The sequence below is a fragment of the Thermobia domestica genome, chromosome 17 (assembly GCF_964235325.1).
Source record: "Thermobia domestica chromosome 17, izTheDome1.hap1.1, whole genome shotgun sequence".
Taxonomy (NCBI): Eukaryota; Metazoa; Arthropoda; class Insecta; order Zygentoma; family Lepismatidae; genus Thermobia; species Thermobia domestica.
Genome location: NC_137470.1, coordinates 127,737,993 through 127,758,882, shown reverse-complemented (window position 1 = coordinate 127,758,882; position 20,890 = coordinate 127,737,993). Strand labels below are relative to the sequence as shown.

General features: G+C 39.4%; 1 protein-coding gene across 1 annotated transcript in view; it reads right to left on the bottom strand.

The window, feature by feature from the left end:
* The window catches only part of LOC145674170 (uncharacterized), a 113,367-nt gene extending 95,572 nt beyond the window's left edge, over positions 1-17,795 (bottom strand). The window contains exons 1-2 of the mRNA XM_081744001.1: positions 17,729-17,795; positions 16,449-16,698 (exon numbers count right to left, since the gene is read on the bottom strand). Coding sequence (XP_081600127.1) covers positions 16,449-16,698; positions 17,729-17,795 — 317 coding nt within the window. The remainder of the gene's footprint in view (positions 1-16,448; positions 16,699-17,728) is intronic.
* Positions 17,796-20,890: the final 3,095 nt, after the last annotated feature.

Below are 20,890 nucleotides of genomic sequence, written 5' to 3'. Positions count from 1 at the left end.
CGAGATAGGATCGAACCAGGGACCCTATGCACCAAATGTGAACGCTCTACCACTGAGCTACCGCGGCCCCAAAAAGACTAATAATATTGAAACACCCGATATATATCTATATCTATCTATCTATCTATCTATCTATCTATATATATATATATATATATATATATATATATATATATATATATATATATATATATATATATATATATATATATATATATATATATATATATATATATATATATATGAGTGTGTGTGTGTGTGTGTGAGAGAGAGATAAGGAATGGAGCGTATACCCACCTTAAAAATTAGCATTACATCACTGGAAGTGAGAATATACTTTCTTCCTTATTGCGCGTATGGTGTGCGTAAATGAAATCTTTGAGTTTTACGTCTTATGATTATGCAGTGTGGGCTAAGCAGGACGGTGATGATAAGAAATGAATGAAATAGTGGAATGAAGAGAGTGGGAAGACACGGAAGGATCCCTAGAAAACCCATGCACAAGTTGTTTGTCCAAGAGAAAACCCACTTGGCGCGAGCTGGAATCGAACCAGGGACCTCATCCACCAGAGATGAACGCCTATCACTGAGACACCGCGATCCCAAATGTCGGTGTGTGTGTTTGTGTGCGTGAAGCGCTATACGGAAAAAGATAGCTACACGGGATATCACAGCACAAACGCGAGAACCAAACAAAATTAAAACTTCATGTTTCTCTTATGAGATATGTCAAAGGTTAAGAAAAAGAGCCTCTAAAACTATAATAACAGTAATAATAATAATAATAATAATAATAATAATAATAATAATAATAATAATAATAATAATAATAATAATAATAATAATAATAATAGTAATCTATATTATAAAATTGAAAGTGACTATGTTTGTGACTCTTAATCTCTTGAACCGCCCGACCGATCTCGTTCAAATTTTCAACGTGTATGCGGTTCTGGCCTGGGAATGTTTTTAGCTATTTACTTTGACAGTAGAACTTTGGGTAGGGGGAGGAGGGGTACAGAAAAAATAAATAAAACTTAATAACTCTTGAACCACCCGACCGATGTCGATCAAACTTTCAACATAGATAAAGTTTGTGCGTGGGATGTTTTTCTCATTTCACTTTTACAGTGCAAGGAAGGGAAGGGAAAGATGTATGTAAAAAGAAGTAAAAATAAAAGCGACTGTCTTTGTGACTTCATCACGGTTAAACCACCCGACCGATCTTAAAAAAAAAAGTCAACATAGATGAGGTTCAGTTTAGAATCAGAGTTGAATCCAACTCGAGTTCGCTATCCTGTATGAAGCTCGTACTCGATTATGAACGAACTGGACTCATTATTGTTGTTTTCGTTATGGGATCAACATCATTATACTCAATGAAGCTCAGACTTTCGCATTATTGTTCCGCGTTCGCTAGGGATTAGGCTCAATCCTCAATGAAGCCAGCACTTACTCGATTTCCCACAAGCTGATATTATAATCACGTTCGATAACGTGACAGACTCCCTATCCTAAATGAAGCTTACATTTACTAGATTTCGCACAAACTGACATCAATGTGATCATGTTCGTTAAGAGATAAGGTCTACTATCCGGAATAGAGGTTGTATTTGCTCGATTTCGCACACACTGACCTCATTGTGATGGCGTTCGTTATGATCTAAAGCTGACTATTCTCAGTAAACTTCGCACTGACTCGATTTCGCATACACTGATGTAATTGTAGTCACGCTTGCTAAGGCTCAAGTTAACTATTGTCAATGTAGCTTGCACTTACTCAATTTCACACACACTGACTTCATTGCTTTAGCGTTCGTTAAAGTCTCATTCTTACTATGCTCGTCAGATTTGCACTTCGTGCTCAGATCACGTCGTGCTCACTCACTAGCCTCATCAGGACTCGTGCGTGCTAGAACTCGATCTCTGAATTGAAATCCACTAACAGAGTCCGCATTCAAGATCGATGGGCCAAGAGATTGCGGTTTAAAACACGCGTATTCACGTCCCGTTTCAAATCTATAAGAACACAATTACCTAGCACCTATGCAACCATCGCAGTAGCAAAGGAATGTGTGTTGCCTGTAATAGAAGGATATTAAACTTTTCTTAGTTTACAATAGCTTTTGCAAATATCCGATACATGAACTAGTGCGATTCTCTTTGTTTTCCTTGGCAGAGTTAACTGTAGTTTCATTGTTTTATAAGAGCAAAAAATAAAGGGTATCTTCCATATGTGGCAGGAAATATGAGGCCCAAGGGGTTGGTAGCCGCAAAGCTTTTAACTTCATAGAATTTCAGACATTCAGAAGGAAATACAGTTAGCACCATTCTCTGGCAACCTACAGTCCCATGTTTTAGTAGGTACTAATTATACAGAAACTGTATAAACCCTTAATCTACGATAAATGAGAGTGAAACGATAAATAACTCTCACTTCTCTCTGGAATAGAATTCAATACTTCAAATTGGTAGGTAGACACTGTACTTTCTGTACTACTTGTGGGCAGCGGTGGCTTAGCGGTAGAGCGCTCATCTATGGTACATGGCGCTCTTGGTTCGATCCCAGCTCGCGCCAAGTGGGCTTTGTGGTGGAGAAACACCATGTGCGTTGGTTTTGTCGGGGTCCTCCCGTTTCCTCTCATTTTCTTCATTCCATCATTTTCATTCATTTCTCATCATTACCGTCTCCTGTAGCCTAGCCGGCATAACCGTGGGACGTAAAATTTTAAAATTGCATTAATTTTTCTATGCCTCTCGGCTCTATTTTATACCATTACTGAGCGATTTTTTTTATAATATTATTAACGCCATCTATCATTAACTGTTCACGCTGAAAAATTTCGATTGCCACTTACAGCATACACTCAGGACATTGTAAATGGGACGCAAAGACCGAGCTCCACAGGATCCGCTTTCCTAAAACTTACTAACTCAACATATATTTATACATTTTTTTTCAATAAAACTACGTTTATTTAATATCAAAATGATTGATGTAGCATGAAAATTTGATCTTACAGTTCCCCTGTACTCTTTATAGTATAACCAATGAAGTCCTACCATTTTTTTTCTGAAAATATAGGTGGGAGTATTTTACAATTACTTATCGTTTTTTTTTTTTTCATGTGCTGAATAATATCCGTTCAACATTATAAGGGGCGATCAACTGAAACCCATTCGTTCCATGTATTATTGGTATACTGTGTAGGAGGATATTGTCTGGTTAATAGTATATAATAGCTAATGTCCCTGTGTGTTGGGTGTAGGAATGTTGTTGATACGTGTTTCCGTTTTGCAGGTATAACGAGTGAAAGTTGGCGTTCAAGATCCGCAATCCATCCAAACAGAACCAGCGTGCCGTCATCCAGTTTCTGAGTGCCGAAGGTTGTCAACCAGCTGAAGTGTTCCGGTGTGAGAAAGACGTGTATGGTGATGCATGCGACTCCAAAACAATAATGGTGAACTGGGCCAGAATGTTTCGGAAGGAACGTGAACAAACCACTGTTTATCCCCGTCCTGGTCAAGCCCATGTTATTGCCACAGAAGACACGCGTGAAAAGGTGAATATGGCTATAGCTGCGGATAGACGCATTAGTATTCAATCCATAGCGAACGGGTTAAACATGAGTTATGGTACTAAATCTTCAGCTGGCTGACAACCTTCGACACTCAGAAACTAGATGACGGCACGCTGGTCTTTTTTGGACGGATTAGGGATCTTGAACGCCATTTTTCACTCGTTATACCTGCAAAACGGAAACACGTATCAACAACATTCCTACATCCAACACACAGGGAGATTAGCCATTACACACTATTAAACAAGCAGTATCCTCCTACGCACTATACCAATAATACATGGAACGAACGGGTTTCAGTTGATCGCCCCTTATACAAAGACGTAGTGGCTTGTAGTATTGGACCCCTCATCCCAAAGCTTGGGCCCCTAACAAAAAAATTCTGGGTGCGCGCCTGACATTGTACGTGTGGGTAGTGTCCAATATAAACATATGTACACAATTCTTTCTTCCTCTTTAATTTATTTTCATGTATATAATATTTTATTATTTATTTGTCTTTTCCTGAATAAAGTGAAAGTAGTATAATTTCTCATTGAAAAGCTTTACACGAAGATTTGTATAACCTTCGGTCTTCAAAAAATACTAGAAATAATGTTTTGCAATATATATTGGCGACCAGTAATCAAAATGTATATTTTGTGTTGCATATGCTTGCGTGCTTTTTTTTTTTTTTTTTTCAATGAGAGTGATGTGTAGGAAACCAAGCAAAATTGAACCTTCAATAACTTCAAGAAAATTTGCCAATCGCTATTTAGTAGTTCAATCTATCCTATGTTTAATCTTGTGTGTAGTATATAATTGGTGCAGTATAATTAGAATTAATAACTAGAATGTATCTTTGTGCTAAAAAGTGGTTTTAAAATTTAAAAAAAACAGTAAAACCAAATAATTGATACAGAGACTAATACTTAAAAACCCATAATTATTGCATTTTAAAAGTATCTAATGATCGTTGAAATTAAGATATTGCTCAATTAGTGCCAAAAGTTATTTCCGTTTGGTAAACTATTTTGGGAATAATTGTGGTATGGCTGAAACGTACAGAAAATTACACTCTTTTTAATTTACTGAAGACTGTACTCAAATTGCCCTTCTATTCTGAAGTTATTTACGAAACTAATTTCATAAATAAAAAGAACTTTTGTCGCTGACTGTACAAATTATTTAACATGTTGTTAAGAAAATAAGATCACTACATTAGGACAGTTTTTACCAGGAACGTTATTAAAGGCTGCAATTACTCCTCTGAATTTATCTATCTATCTATCTATCTATCTATCTATCTATCTATCTATATATATATATATATATATATATATATATATCTATATATCTATATCTATATATATATATATATATATATATATATATATATATATATATATATATATATATATATAAAGAGAGAGAGAGAGAGATCAAAATTCCATTCAAAATCATCAACTATTCAGATGAGGAACGTATAAATGACAAAATCCTCCATAGGGGAAGAAAACATGTATATCTTCACTTGCTATGTTTTCCATAAATTTCTCCTAGCCTTTAGAAGGATTTTCAACATTTGATTTGACTTTTAGTTTAACATCCATTTCAGCAGCGAGGCAACATGAGACGTGGACCAACAACTTAATATGTGATCCGTACCACATGAGCTCCACCGGGAATCAAACCCGGGTTAACAACACCAAGGGTGCGTACGCTAACCGCAGGAGGATTTTGAAAATAGATATCATGTTTTAGTAGATAAAGGTCATTTTTAAATTGATTTACTATTTTATCGTATATATATACTTCTATCGCATATATAATTGTATACCAATAAAAAGTGAAATTCTGTAATTCCGTTTATGTAGAAAAGCATTGTTCCTCTCCCTCCTCTGAGTAAAACTTGTAATGACCCTTCTTATTTTCGCGTGCGTCTTAAGGATTTTTTTCATATATGCACACTTTGAGTTATTAGTTAAAAAAATGTTATTTAACAAATGTTAGTGAAACAATCAATCAATTTGCATACCTTATTCTTTTGAAATAAGTCGTATAGGGTTGCGAGAACTCGAGTATTGTTGTGTCTCGTTGCAAAGCTGCCTGAATTCTGAGAACGTAAAACGCTAGAGTTTAATTCTCTACTAATAAGCATCTGTCTCGCACCCCTTTCTTACCGTTTGGTCACGTTCAATCGTGCTCTCTTTTGGTTTCTATCAAGAGGAAGGCAATCGAGGAAATTAATTCCAATATTGTACCAAAAAGAAAAGAAAAGAAATAAAGCCACATGCATGGCTATTTATTCCTTGGATGTCGTTTATATAATGGTTTCCACTGGGGCATTGATTTCGCGGGTGCTCCAATGCCCGAGAACCTCCTGGAAGTGCTATCGAAAAGAAATTAAGAAAAACAGAAAAGAAACACAAGAAAACAATGAAATACAAAGAAACAAAAGAGGATAAATTCTAATGTATCTCCTGGGGGACATATGGCTCAGTGGTAGAGCGCTTTCCTTTCATGCGTGGGGTCTCTAAATCGATTCCTCGCTACGTAAGTTAGTAATGGGCAACATCGTGTTCGTGTGTTTTCTCGGGGTAATCCCGTTTCCTCCCACAATCTTATTCCATTATCATATCAAATTCTTCCATTTACAATAGCTTCATTCATCCTTCTCCCTTAGCTTAAAGGGCATATTCGTGGGACGTTAAACTTAAAAATTTCATTTCTAATATTTTCTTCAGCATTTCTTAAATGATAGTACTCCTCGATATTTTCATAGAGCGGAGAGGAAGAGGGTATAAAATTTGTATTGACTTTATCACGGAAGAAAGCACATGAATACCGGAGTTGTGTCACTGAGAATTTTCTACGTGGCAAATTGAACTAGCGTTTCTGCGTTTTATTTTCAGTCAAAAATTTTAACGTGGCAAAATTCGTAAAATGTTTTTTCATAACAGTCTACAGTACATAGAGAAAATTCAGACACTTCTTTCTCCGCTTCGGAAAAATAATCTGTAAACTTCAGCCTTATTAACAACCTGGATACACAGAGAGCATTTAAGTAAACATTCAAGCTTCAATCTCCAAATATAACATTCCGTCTTTGCTACGGCCTAGGATACAAGGAGAATATTTTCACATAGGATCTATGTGTAACTGTTTCCGAAATCTGAGGGACAACTTAAAAAGTATTGAAGCCATAAATGTTCTTAGAGGTCAGAACTAGTTAAAGCAGATCTGATACAAGGAAAATAATTATACAAAATTTCAATTTTCAATGATGTGGCGAATGACAAAAAAAAAAAAAAAAAAAAATCATCCTCCCTTCTTCCCCTTTGGGGCCGCATTTTGCTTAATCCCATATTTTACAAACCCTACGACTAAAGGAGAAATTCATAATATTTGCAATGTTCTGATTGTCAAAAAACGTTGAAATCTACCCTCTTCCCTTCAGGCGTAATATTTTTATTTTCTAAATATCATGTTATCTGCAACTTAGGTCGGAAAAAAGTAGTACAAAATTAGCATTGATTCAAAATTGCAACGTTCTACGCCTAACAGTTTCGGACATCTCGTGAATGTGAAATAAACATTAAACTACATCCAGTCCCATAAGGGTGGCATTTCGCAAAATCCCATCATATGTGCAGCCCAGCATCCAAGGAAAATATTTGAACTACGTTCAACGGTCTACATCTAATAGTGTCGGAAAAGTCGTGAATATAAAATAAAGATTCTAATCCCGTTTTTCTACCTTTCTTCTATTTACGTATAGATTAGCTTTCCGGCATACGGACAAAATCTCGTGGCTGAAACATCGTAGCCCAAAATCTCTCCGCTCAAAATCTTGCGCGGCCAGAACAAGATCTCACGGAACCTCACATACCATGGCCAGAAACTGGCCACCCAAAATCTCGCAGAACGAAATATCGCCAAGGCAAAATCTTGCGAAACAAAGTCTCCACATAACAATTCACTAAACGATATTCTGAGATCAAAATAATAATAATAATAATAATAATAATAATAATAATAATAATAATAATAATAATAATAATAATAATAATAATAATAATAATAATAATAATAAGAAGAAGAAGAAGAAGAAGAAGAAGAAGAAGAAGAAGAACGAAAAGAAGAATTATACAGAGAAATGGAAGACAGATTAAAGTTAAACGGGACTCGCAAATGTTTACTTTAGACAATAGAAAAGTAAGAAATCAACAGGTTCAATATTAACGGATATGTAATCCTAAAATAAATCCAAATGAAGACAAATCTTATCCGTCGAATCTAGTTTCATTCTTCGTTTTCTTCCTGAAGAATTACGGATACTATGTGTTTTACAAATTCAGCCGAACTCCTTCGACCAGGATCAACGTTAATACGGTTGTAGATTTTTACCTTCTATGAAATATTATGTATTGCAGAATTACGGTTTCCGAGCTGTGAGCGGTCAAATTTTGCGTCATATATTCCAAAACAAAAAACAATACACACAACCCTTTGGATCGGGATCAAGCTTGGCATACTAGTAGACCCTGATCGGTTTCTTAGCGTGCAAAATATTACGCAGTGCAGGATCCCTAGTGAAGCACAAGCGAAGTTTGAAATCACTAGAAATAACAAAATCATAATGAATGTCATTTTAATAGCGATCAAAGGTCTGTCTTGGGCAGGAAGAAGGTCTACATATATATTTTACTTGTAATATAATTATCTATGTGTTCATTTTAAAATGTATATATATAGCAATATAAAAAAATAATATACTTAAAAGTCGTTGTGGCGAAGTTTTGTGCTGACAAAACTCATTCCTACGTAAAATTACGTTCAGTGAGGTTTTGTGCAGGCTACATTCTATGCAGCGAGATTTTAGTTAAGGTGAGATTTTGGTCCGCGAGGTTTTTGGTCACGTGAGATTTTGAGGTCGCTAGATTTCGACCAGGTAAGATTTTGGCACGCTAGGTTTTGAGCTACGATGTTTTGCCCAGGGGAGATTTTAGCCCACGAGTTTTGGGCGGCAAGTTATTGGCGAGGCGAGATTTTGAGTCGTAAGGTTCTGGTTGCGATAATTCGGCCACGAGGTTTTGTACTAAAACCTAGTTTTGCTAATAACGTGCACAATATATGTGTCTTTTGTTATATACAATATAAAGAATAATTAATTTTTCAGTTGAGCATAACTTACGTATACAGATCCACTTTTAAAATATCTAGGGAACGCGTAACTTTAAAACTCAATTCATTGCAATTCCTCTTCTTGTTCACCTCAACCATAGGTTAGTGGGCAACAGTTTGAAACTTTTCTCTATCTTGGGGAATATGTTTTATACTTTGATAAGGCATTTTCTTCGTAACTGCTTCTAGATATTATATCCTTGGTATTCCTCTTCTTGGTTTTCCTTCTGCCTTTCCCTCTATCAGCATGGTGATCATATCAGAGAGCCGAATAGGATGGTCAGGCAGGTTGTTTCTTATTTGTCCTATTATCTTCATGATCTGTGGTCCTTCATTAGCTTCCTTTAGTGTGTCTTCATTCCTTTTCCTTTCGGTCCAAGATATGCGCAACATTCTGCGCCAACACTATATTTCAAATGCTTCCAGCTTGAATATTTCAGCTTTTCTCAATGTCCACGTCGCTGATACGTAAAGCGTCACGCTCCATACCAGGGTCTTAATACATTATTCACGAACGTCCAATGATTGCAATTAAATCTCCAAATTCTATTAATTTGATAGTCATCTGTAATCGGAGGAAAAGAAATATCAAAGTAAGAAATTAAAAATCAGAAAGTACATTTTGTGAAGTAAAGAATAAAGGAATTGCGAGAAATTACTCATAAAGTATATCGTGCGGAGAAAAAATGTGTATGATGTAAGGAATCTAAGAACATCTGGAAGTATTTGAAGTGTATGTGCATCAGGGAAGAAATATAACGGTAGTTTGAGAGTCAGGAAATGTTGCAAAGATTGGACAATATGGAGATAACTTAACAGAGGCAAAAAATACGCTTAATTCTCGTCCTAGCAACGGGAGGGGGTACCTTGTGCCCACCACAGTATGTTTTTGTCATTACTCTTCTAATTGTTTCTTTATTTATTTATTTTTAAGTATTATTCTTCAACATGTTTAGCTAAAGCGTATACCTTACGGTGGTGCAAATTGAACGTTAGTATGTCTCATGAATTTACTATTTTAATTTGGTTGGCACAAAATACCCCGCTCCCATTGGTAGGAGACGTTAATGACATTTAGAAGTGTCACTCCTAGATGGCAGTGTAATAAATAGCTGTGTCCCGCCTTTTCTGAATTTGGCGGTCAGTCTTATCCCTTGTACTGTTAACTTCAGTCACTGTAGATTTTTGTGAGAATTTCTAATTCGTTTCTTTTGTGAGATACATTTAGTTTTAACAAGTGGGTACAAAATAATCCCCTCTTGGTAGTTTGCATTACAAAAAATGCCTAGGTAGTGCAGAGATTAAGACATTGTTTAGTATAAATTACTTTCTAAGATTCGTGTTAGAAGATATGGTAGGAGAAAGGAGAATAAGAAGTTAACAAAGACTGCAATTGATGAGCGGTAGAGAAACTACTAACTACTAGATTAAAATAAAATGGTTAGTAGAGAATCATAGTGTTCTGTAACGTGTGAGAGCTTCTCTATTAACATTAATGAACTACAAACGGTGACATAGCACTTGATGATGATAAAGAAGAAGGACATAATGACAATATCATTGCATATCCATATTGGTACCATATTCACTAACTTACACTTAAACAGAATTTACAGATGTCACGTCCATTCATGAAATATTTGAACGATAGATTAGTTCCTAACACCAGAGTGCCTTGAAAATATACATTTGTTTAGGCTGACCAGTTAACAGGTCATACCTAGAGTGTAGTAGTCCTTTGTAAACTTTCAGTACCTATGGAACGTTAAGGTCGTGCTTTGTCGTCTTCTGACGTAGACGTTTAAACTTTCGCCGAAATTGTGTAGCGGGAATACACGGTTCAGTGTCATTATTGTTCTTGTTTTTATTTTTGAGGAAAATGAGGATAATTTAAAGATCATCCGCAACGTTTTTATAGCTATAACTATTTTTGCAATACGAATAGGAAACTCACCTTAGCATCTTTTTTCAATATAGTGCTCTTGTTTTACAACGCACTTGGTCCATCGTTGCACAAGTTTCCTGATGCCCTCAAACAAGAAGGTTTTTGGCTGAGCAGCAAGCCACGCATGTACCGCGTCCTTTACTTCTTGGTCCGAGGTGAATCTACGGCCCCTTAATGCATAATTTCCAGACCAGGTGCCACTTCATCAATAGCCACTTGTCTATCTAACAGAACCATGTCATGTACACGCTCAATGTTATCATTTGTGGCCGTAGATTGTCGTCCAACTCCTTCCTCGTTCCCAACACTTGTGCGACCATTTTTGAATTTTTCAATCCATTCCTAGACACTCCGTCGTAGGAAGACACTGTTCCCGTATTGTGCCGAAAGTCTTTGATGGATTGATGCCCGTGATATACCTTTCGACCACAAAAACCGGGTCATTGATCGTTTGTTCCTGTTTGGTGCAAACATCTATTGGAGCTACCATGATCTACCTACAACAAAAGGAAGATAAATGGAGGAATTAGGATCAAACTTTCATAGCATGACCACGGCAGCACAACAATAAAATAAACTAGGACAGGGGTCGGTATGAACGATGTAAGAAGAGTTACGTCAACATTGTTGATAATTTTCGATTTATCCTCGTACTTATCTTAAAATTACATTGCCGTTTCATGTATCGTAGTACCATTCTTCGATCAACTGAGATACTTTTGTGGATATTAAATTGACAGTCAGTTAGGCCTGGGCAATACTCAACAATACAGGTTGTTTCGTCTCGAAAATGTCTAGTAGTCTAGAAGTAAGACTAGAAAGTCTAGAAAAAGAAGTAAGTCTAGAAAAATGAATGTTTCTATTTCAAGTGTTCTGTCTCATCTTGTAAGCAACTCAAAGGTTCATAAGATGAGTAAATTTGCTGTTTAGTGTCCTTGATTATATTCAATGGGTAAAGCTTCATTTAACATTTCTTGCACTGGATACAAGACATATTGAATCTGCTTTAATTTCTAATATTTACACTGAAAGTACTAGCCTGTGCACAATTTTCAAGTACTCATTCGCACTAACTAACTAACTAACTCTATGGCCTATGGAACCCGGAGGTTCAGTGCCGCGTTCACAAAAGCTCTCCACTGACTTCTATCCTTAGCTAATTGCATCCAGTTTCTACTTTGTATTCCTATCTCTGCGAGATCCATATTAATATTGTCCTCCCATCTGCGCCTAGGTCTTCCTAATGGTCGTTTTCCTATGGGTCTACCAGTCAAGACTTTGAAAGCGTTTCTACTTTCTTCCATTCTAGCTACATGACCTGCCCACCTAAGCCTCCTAGACTTGACGACCCTAACAATGTTGGGTAAACCGTATAAACTATGTAGTTCCTCGTTATGAAGCTTCCGCCATTCTCCATTCTCGTTCCTCTTGGGTCCAAATATTCTTCTCAGGATCCTGTTCTCAAATACTTTCAGTCTATGTTCTTCCCTCATTCGCACTACACTATATTATGTGATCGAAACATACACTTGAAATAGTTCAAAGTCCTGTCTGTACTGGCATCCTACTAGATTAACAGTGTGACGCATGACCGAATTTTCTTACGCAAATGCATAACATGGGTCACTCAGGCGTGCATTTACAATCAATGGAAAATATTGTACGTATTCATATTTTGTATTACTTTTAAGTTAAATAACAAAGCCAAATCACTGGTTCTAGTTTCTCTCCGCATACGTACATATACAGATACCTTACAATTTAATGGAAACGTATCAAGAGGGTACAACTTATCAGATTAATATGGCGTTGAATTACCTTTCACCCTCAGAACATCTCTAATGCGACGTAAAATGGAAAAATAGGGGACGTGAATGATGGCAAGATGAATATTAACGAGTGATGCAGCAAAATCTGGACTGCACGCAACTAAACATATCACTAGCAGGTTGCTAACAGAAAAGAAAAAGCAAGGGAGCAATAGAAAGGGTAACACAAGTACTACGAAACACACATTTATTCAACTCTCAACTGCAACATTGCGCCTAATCTGATCGATCCTCTTTTTAGTGTCCTCCACCAAAAGCTATACACATCTGATGTCCATTTGTCGCAGACATAAATTGATGCGATTCATGTGCTGTCGAGTGTTTTCGGCTCTTCAGGCATTGGCATAGACTCAGGCTTTCAACAGAGATTTGAAGTCCTTAGTGCATCTGGAGGTTAGCAGGGTTGTCCTCCTTGACGACGAAATGGATGCCTTCTTGTTCCAAGTGTTCCACCACTATTTTGGCGTAATGCAAACTGGCTTTGTCCGGCCAAAACACGTGGTTGTTTTCATAGTGTGCTCTAATGTATGGTATCAGATACTTCTTAATGCATTCCTTCAGGTAATTCCTGCCATTGATGGTAAAATTGGACTCCATGATTAGCGGTTCTGACCATCCGTGTGCACCGATATCAACCCAGACCAGAACTTTCTTAAACTTAGTTTTGGGATAAAATTTCACTCTAGGTGACATATCGTCTCTGTTCGAGGTGTAGAAGGTGTTGATGTTAATGGTGGAGTGGGATAGCATGAAGTAGGGGTCGACAGCGAAGATCATGAAGGCCTTTGAAAACATTCGCTACAGCCGACCACACAACATCTTCGACTCGAACTTCTGCCTGTCAGTGCGTTGTAGGATACGTTTCTTCTTCTATGCCTTCACATTCACCTTCTGTATCCCCCGACACTTCATGTTTTGATGACATTAGAGCCGCTGAGCTGCTTGTCGCTGCGAAATCCCGTCCTTGTGATCGAACTAACGCTTGAGAGGGTCAATTTTCTTCCAGTGATTTTGGCGTTGGATCCACCTGAGCCAGGCCGACGAGACGGTGGTGTGTTGTCCTGAAAACGCTCCAAAATACCATAGGTAGTACTTCTTGGCACTTCTTCAGCCATAAGGTGTCGTAGAGTGGACCATTTTCCGGACTGGATGTTGGCAGAGTAGAACTTGTACACTCGAGAACGGAGGGTGTCTTCGCTTGAGGCTATTTTTACAGTTAATGATTCTTGTTGAAGACACAAACAAAAACATATCAATACTAGTTGAAACGTTCTACATATTACATATTCTAATAATGTTTATGATACCTAGCATTAAATGGCACATTGCGCAACACATAGTCCAAATTTTGCTGCATCATCCGTTATTAGACCATTCGCCGTGCACTGCATCATTCAATTCAGTGAGAGAAAATAGAGACGGAAATCTGCGCCGGAAGAGTTATTCAGCTTCTTCCGATGTTCCTCAAGCCACTCCGCAGCAGTTCTAGTTAAAAGGATTGACTCATTCGTATTCTAGAATATGGCGTCATTGACCCTTAAATGTTTGAAATATAGGATGTGGATAATCCCTTAAAATAGCAACATAAGTCACGAGTAGTGACCCAGAAAGAGTCAACACAGAACTCATTTAAAACTACGATATTGCAGCTGACGGCATTACAGAGGGGCCGTCATGTTTCATGGTTGGGTAGAGACAATGTAGAACATGCATTTGTTTGTGAGACCATCACACATTAACACGGGACGTGGTTTAAAATAAGGTGAACGATGAGTCATCGAAGCATAGCACACGTTCCAAGTCATCAGTGGTCCGTATTTCGCATTCGCAGCACTAGTGGTGCTGTACTAAAACGTTTTAGTCCCTTATCAACTATTTCTCTGGGCCGATTCAACACCTTATACCAATGTCATATAACTCGTGGCAGACTGTCATTGCCGGTACAGATTGTAGGGTGTTCTACTTAAGTTCCTCCTTCACTGGCTCAGAAGTCGCACTACAGTTCTAAGTGACAGTCCGCTTTAAAGCTTGGCGGAATCTGTCACTGAAAGTTTTCTTCTGATCACTATTTCTTTTACCTTTGCCCAGTGCAGTGCAGAGACTGGAAAGGAACCTCTTGCCCGATGCATCGGATAGGTAAGATTAGGGAGTCTTTCCCGCCCAAAGAGCTTGGAGAGAAATGTAGGAAGTGATTATTTTGAGATATTTCTTGCGTTCGTTTGTTGCTGTTTTGATCGGTTTTAGTGCTTCAAGTTCCGAACATCTGCTCTTACCTCGCATTTCTGGTGTTCTTTTGTCTTCTGCGTGCTGTGCATGTGTTGTCTTAGGGTTGCAACTGTTGCAGACCCTCGATTTATTTTTTCTGGGTTAGGGCGTCCCTACTGTGGTCGTGGCATCATGCATGCTTCTCGTCGTGGCCGGACTGATCCAATGGCTGCAATGCTGTCGTTCGTGTGGATGTCGATGGTAGCCCAGAATCTGGCTGATAGCTGATTACGGACTTCTTCCAGAAACGCGAGCTCTAGGTCCTTGTGGATTTGGGCAATCCATGTACCTATCTCATGTCGTATGATGGCCCGTACAGTCTTGTTTTGCACGATTTGAAGCTGCTTTTGTGATAGGGTACAGCATGTTCCCAGGCCGGGTGAACACACAGCAGAAGTGGTCGTATGTAGATGAAATGACATGAAATGAAATCTTTAAGTTTTACGTCCCATGGTTATGCCGGTTAGGCTAAAGGAGACGGTGATGATGAGAGATGACTGAAATGGTGGAATGAAGAAAGTGGGAGGAAACGGGAGAACCCACGTTTGTCCACCACAAAGTTCACTTGGCGGGGCCTGGGATTGAACCCGTGATTTCAAGCACCAGAGGTGAACGCTCTACCACTGAGCCACCGCGCCCCCCGTATGTAGATGAAGTAGATGTTCCGGTTTCGTGGGAGAAGCAGGCACTGAGGAGGATGGACATCAATGCACCGAGTCTTCTCAATGCTTTGGTTGCAGTGGCAGATAGGTGTCGTCCAAACGTCAGTCGGTGGTCCAAAATGAATCCGAGGTACTTGGCTTCATTGGCCATTTGCAGCTTGTTTCCAAACTTCGCTATGTTGTATGCTCTGACGCTCTATCTCCGGGTGATGTCAACCAGAGTCGTTTTGTGTAAATTTGTTTTGATTTTCCACTTCTGTGTCCACTCTTCCAGTTCCGTGATGTGGCATTGCCCTCTCCACATATCGGACGTTTTGCTTCTGTGCGGAGACTGCTCTGTCATCCGCGTAGATGGCAAGGAAGGTCCTGTGGTCCGTAGAGATGTCTGCTGTGTAGAGTGAATACAGACATGGAGAAAGAAAATACCCCTGTGGTATTCCTGCTTGGATCGGTCTACTATCAGTGAGGTGACCTGCTCGGTAGACCCTAAAGCGGCGATTCTTCAGGTAGCTGTGGATGAGTTGGACTCGGTATCATCATAGTCCCTCTTGGCGCAGTTTGTGGACGAGTCAGTAGTGCCACACCCTGTCGAAAACTTTCTCGATGTCGAGAAATAGATCCAGGGTGTGACCCCCTTCCTTGTATTGGGGTGTGATCTTGTCCACTACTCGAGCCAGCTGGTGGGTGGTGCTGAGGATCTGCCTGAATTCAAATTGGTGTTGAGGGATTAAGTTGTTTTCCTGCACATGCTGGAACATTCTTCTGTGAACGACTCGTTCCACTGTATTCACCAGGTAGGAAAGTAGACATAGGCTGGTAGTTCTTCGGTTCCATTCTATGTCCTGTGGCCTAGGGAATCATAATAACCCGTGCTTCCTTCCAGGTACGCTGCAGGGAAGTTTCCAGTCCTCATGATCCCTTTGATGATTTGTGTAAAGAATACCACAGCCTTCCTTGGCCCATGCTTCAATGCAAACGGTGGTATTACATCAGGGCCTACTGCTCTGTGATTTTGGAGCCTTTGATTATGCTCGCCACTTCCCTCGGAGTGGTCAGAGCCGTTGGGGGAAGGTCGTATTCCTGCTGAAGGTTTCTCAGGATGTCTTGTACTGCTGTTTCTCTGGTGCTGTCTGGTGGGATGTTGTTTATCCGAAACGTTTTCTGCAGATGGTCTGCGAAGACGGTTGCCTGTTCTTCTGGGCTGTACACTAGTCCTTGCTGGCCTTTTATCGGTTGTGTGCGGGGTGAACCTGGAGGACGTGACACAGCTCTCAATTTCTGTCAGAAGTCCCTTGATGATGCATCCGTGGCTAGATGCTTCTCATCCCTGACAGTATATGTCAGGCGCTGGAGTCGGTTTTTCACCAGTTTCGTCAAGGCATTACCCAATGCCTTGTACTGTAGATGTTGGCTTTTCTGCCATCGCCGTCTGGACCATCTCTTAGGTGTGATCAGAGCTGCTGTGCGGGGTCCTTAGACGGCTGTTGAACATGTTGCTGGTGGACGGTTGTGCCCAATCTGTATGTTGTTTTGGTGGCTGTGGTGATGGTTTGCACAGGGTTGTCGATGTCTTCCGGATTGTTCACTGGAAGCCTAGTGTCAATCATAGCCGCCAGCTGGCGAGTGTATTCATTCCAGTCGGTGGTTGTTTGCTTTGGGAGACTGCTAGCAGGTATGTGGTGTCGTACTGCTACAGTGAAAAGCACTGGAATGTGATCCGATTGTAGGTCGTGCTGCACAACTGGTCCGTCCAGTATTGCGGTGCTTGCAGAGATGGTTATTTCCACCACATCGGGGAATCTCCCGTTCCTCGGGTAGAGTGTGGGTTCCCTCGGGGCCGCCGGGATTAGATCTATCTGCCTTCATCGTGGAGAGCTCTGCCGTTCTCATTCGACACACTGGAGTGCCACGCCAGGTGCTTACAATTGAAGTCACCAGCTAGGAATACTCTGTGTCCAAGTCTACGAAGCAGGGTGAGATCCGGAGGATGAAATCTGTTCTATGGAGCTCTGTACACAGAAACTATGTGGAGTGGCCCTTGAGTGTACCGTGACGCCGGTCGCTTCAATGGACTGCATCGCTGGAAGCTGTAGATGGTCGTGTGGTATATGGGTTTTGATCAGGATAGCCGTTCATCCTTTTCTGCCCAGCGGTCGTTCCTGTGGGTGGTGTAATTTCTGACCCTTAGGGAGAGGTGGGGCTCCAGGCATGTTTCAGAGAGCAAGGCGACACCTATATTTTCACGGACCAGGAAATATTTGAGCTCCGTTTTCTGGTTACTGATGCCTTCAGCATCCCAGCAGACTCCTCGAATGGCACAATGTACAGCAGAACTATTGTGCGCCATCATCGATAAGGAAGGCAACGACGTATAGGACCGTGGTAAGCTTCGTTATTGGGTCCTTCACTGCAGTGATCTTCCTGAGTCCCTCCTTGAGGTTCTGGAGGAAGCTCGAGACTTTGAAACCCCCTGACTGAGGATCTCCTTGATCGATGACGCCAGGCTGGAGTTCGGTGCTGAGGTGTCTGTGATTTCTTGGGATTTCTGAGCGGTCTGGATCTCTGGTCTGCTGGTTTCAGCTTCCTTTGGCGGCGTTGGTTCTGGTGGCTGCGTTGTTGCAGATGTGGATGGTAGTGCTGCTGGCGTTGGAGATTGACTGTTCGTGGTTGTCTGTTGCGGGGCTGCTTTGTGGTCAGTCTTGGCTTGCTCGTTGCTGGGAGCGGAGCTGAACTGATCGGCAACCGGAGCACAGTGGTCCCAATTACCCTAAAACGCGGTCAACATTATTTTCACTACATTTCGTGTTCTGGTTGAATATATTGTAACTCATTACTTATAGTACGAGATAAAAACCATAATGAGGTACTTATACGTGCATAAAATCTCATTAGAAGGACAGACAGACATGTACTTGTTTAACTTTATCACTGTCGTGGCTGTCAGTTTCAGGGATTGAGAATATCTTCTGTGGCTTGGTTGCTGAATTTAGAAGACCAATGACCTCTTGAGGAAGACTTCGGGTTTTAGGTTTTGTCTGGAGTTGCAACCTTAGTCAGGGAACATGGGCTCTGTTGTTTCTAATAGGCGATGCATGATGTCAATATTTGTTACCTTTTTTGAAGTTTTACTGAAGTGAAACTGCCTATATTCTTTAAAATGTTTATTCCTGGCATCTTGTGATTCTTCTGACATCTGTCCCAAGAGGAGCTCTGCTGCAGAAACAATGACTGCACCGTGAACTAGAACTTTGTGGACAGAGGTAGGCATAAATTACCAATACTATAGGGAAACGAAGAGTTCGGCTGATTCATTACAGTAATTATTAAACGCATCAACTTTGACGGAAAACCCATTTGATAATATGCCCAACATAACACCGAACCTCAGAATCAGTTCATGATCTGTTAAGCTGAAACTTATTTTTTCTTAAAACAATATCCTGGCAATATTACCGTCATTTGAAGAACCACTTCCTCCAGGTTTTGGTTGGTCAACAATGATACCTAGATCTCTTTTGAAGTTTTTTTTCTGAATTGCTTGTTTTCGTCTATGAACTAGGTGTTTCCTCTTGCTCGCTACTGCTTGACCTGCAGTCTATATGAAACACGAGGTAAATATTCTAAAAATCTTATCCAAATATCGAAAGTGGACATTCCAAATCTGAATGAGAATTTATCTATGTCTTTTCCTGTCAAAATACCCAATTGGTTCATCATTTATAGCAATTCTGGGTGGGTGTTGAAGTTTGGCACTGCATACTTTTCCATCCAGCATCGTTAATGAAAGTTGATGTTCTATTTGCATTATTTTGCTTTTAATTGCATATTCAGTTTTACTCAGGTTCTTAATTTGCTGTTCGAAGTTGGAAGCTTCTTTTCTCACGAGATCCTGGAACTGTTTTTGAAACTGAAATTTAATAGGTTGACAAAACATGTGTGGAAGATGGTTGAAGATTGTGCCATCTTACTGTTGGCTCAAATTGGTCATTCGTGAAGTATAGTTGTAGTAGAATAATGACGTCAAGAATATGTCGTTATCTGAAAATTCATCTTGTTCTGCCATTTGTGTGTACTCTGACTGGCCACTATTTCCATCAAATCTCCATTTGGACAAAAGTATCAGTGACTCTAGATATTTTTGGGGGGATTTGTTCCAATACTGACTCTTGCACTTGTAGTAGTCAAATGTGTGGTATGATTTAGTAAATCTTGAATATTAAATTCAGAGTGTTCTTTTGATGGTTGCATTTTGTGGAAAACACCGCTTTTAGCAACCAGAAATTTTTAATATTGAGTGATGGATAGATGTCAGCATTTAGAATTCACCTCTTGCCTGCCTCGAGAAACAGAGCTAATTCGTTATATTTTGTGTAGCTGCAAATAGGTCGGCTTTTCGAAACAGACTGCTAAGCTCTCCTAATTTTAATTGCTCAAGTAGGCGGTTTCTGCATTTCGTCAATTAGTTTTGCAGAGTATACGTTGCCAGTTTCTCTTTCCTTCATAGCTGCTACAAATGTTAAAGATTTTGCACTCTTGAAAACTCGCAGGCCCACAATTTCCCTTCTCTTCGTTCTAACGCTGCTGTCATCGAAGTCTGCTTCAGTCGTCCTCTCTTAGAAGTAGAAGAAGATGGAATTTCAACATTAATTTTGGAAATAGAGTCTTGTTCCAACCACTTTGCGTTGTTTTTCAGAAATGTCTGTGAATTCCTTCTCAGTCGGCGAAATAACTCGCTACAAAGTCGCGAAATATCCTAATCAATATGTTTCCGCTCTTTGTCAGAAGAATCAATATGAATCTTCTATCCCTGTATCTTGTGTTACGTGGCTTAACAAGAATGTCCTTTGTTCTTTCCTCCCACCAGATTGTAATTGTAAAATCCTATACAACGTCTCTTGTAGACGTCGATATTCCATTTTCAACCTGTGTATAGGAAAATTTACTTGTAATAACATGTTCCTGCAATACTTAATTCTGAACAAAGACAGTTTACATTCAATTGGAAACGGAGTAGAACACCCGTGCTTACATAAATATCAATAGAAATGATTTTGTTGCTTTGCTACGTTTTGATCTCTCCTTCTGTTTCATTTGGCATAGGCAGATACTATTTACAATATAATTTAAAATCGCAGGACACTGAAAATTTGTTTTTTTCTGGAAGTAAATCTAGAAGAATCATTGAACATATAACAGTAGATTTCAGCATCGGAAAATACCGGAAAAATTTACAGCTCTGCATAATTACAAGAATAGGATTTCAAATTAACTTATAGTCACATTGTTATGTATTAACTCATCAAGAACCAACTGTGTACATTAAAATGCATTACTTTATGAATATAACTAGTGAAAATATACAAGTCAATTTACATAACCCAATAATCACCAGAAATAATAACTATGGATGACAATATCTTGTATTGAAACAATGAGTATTTT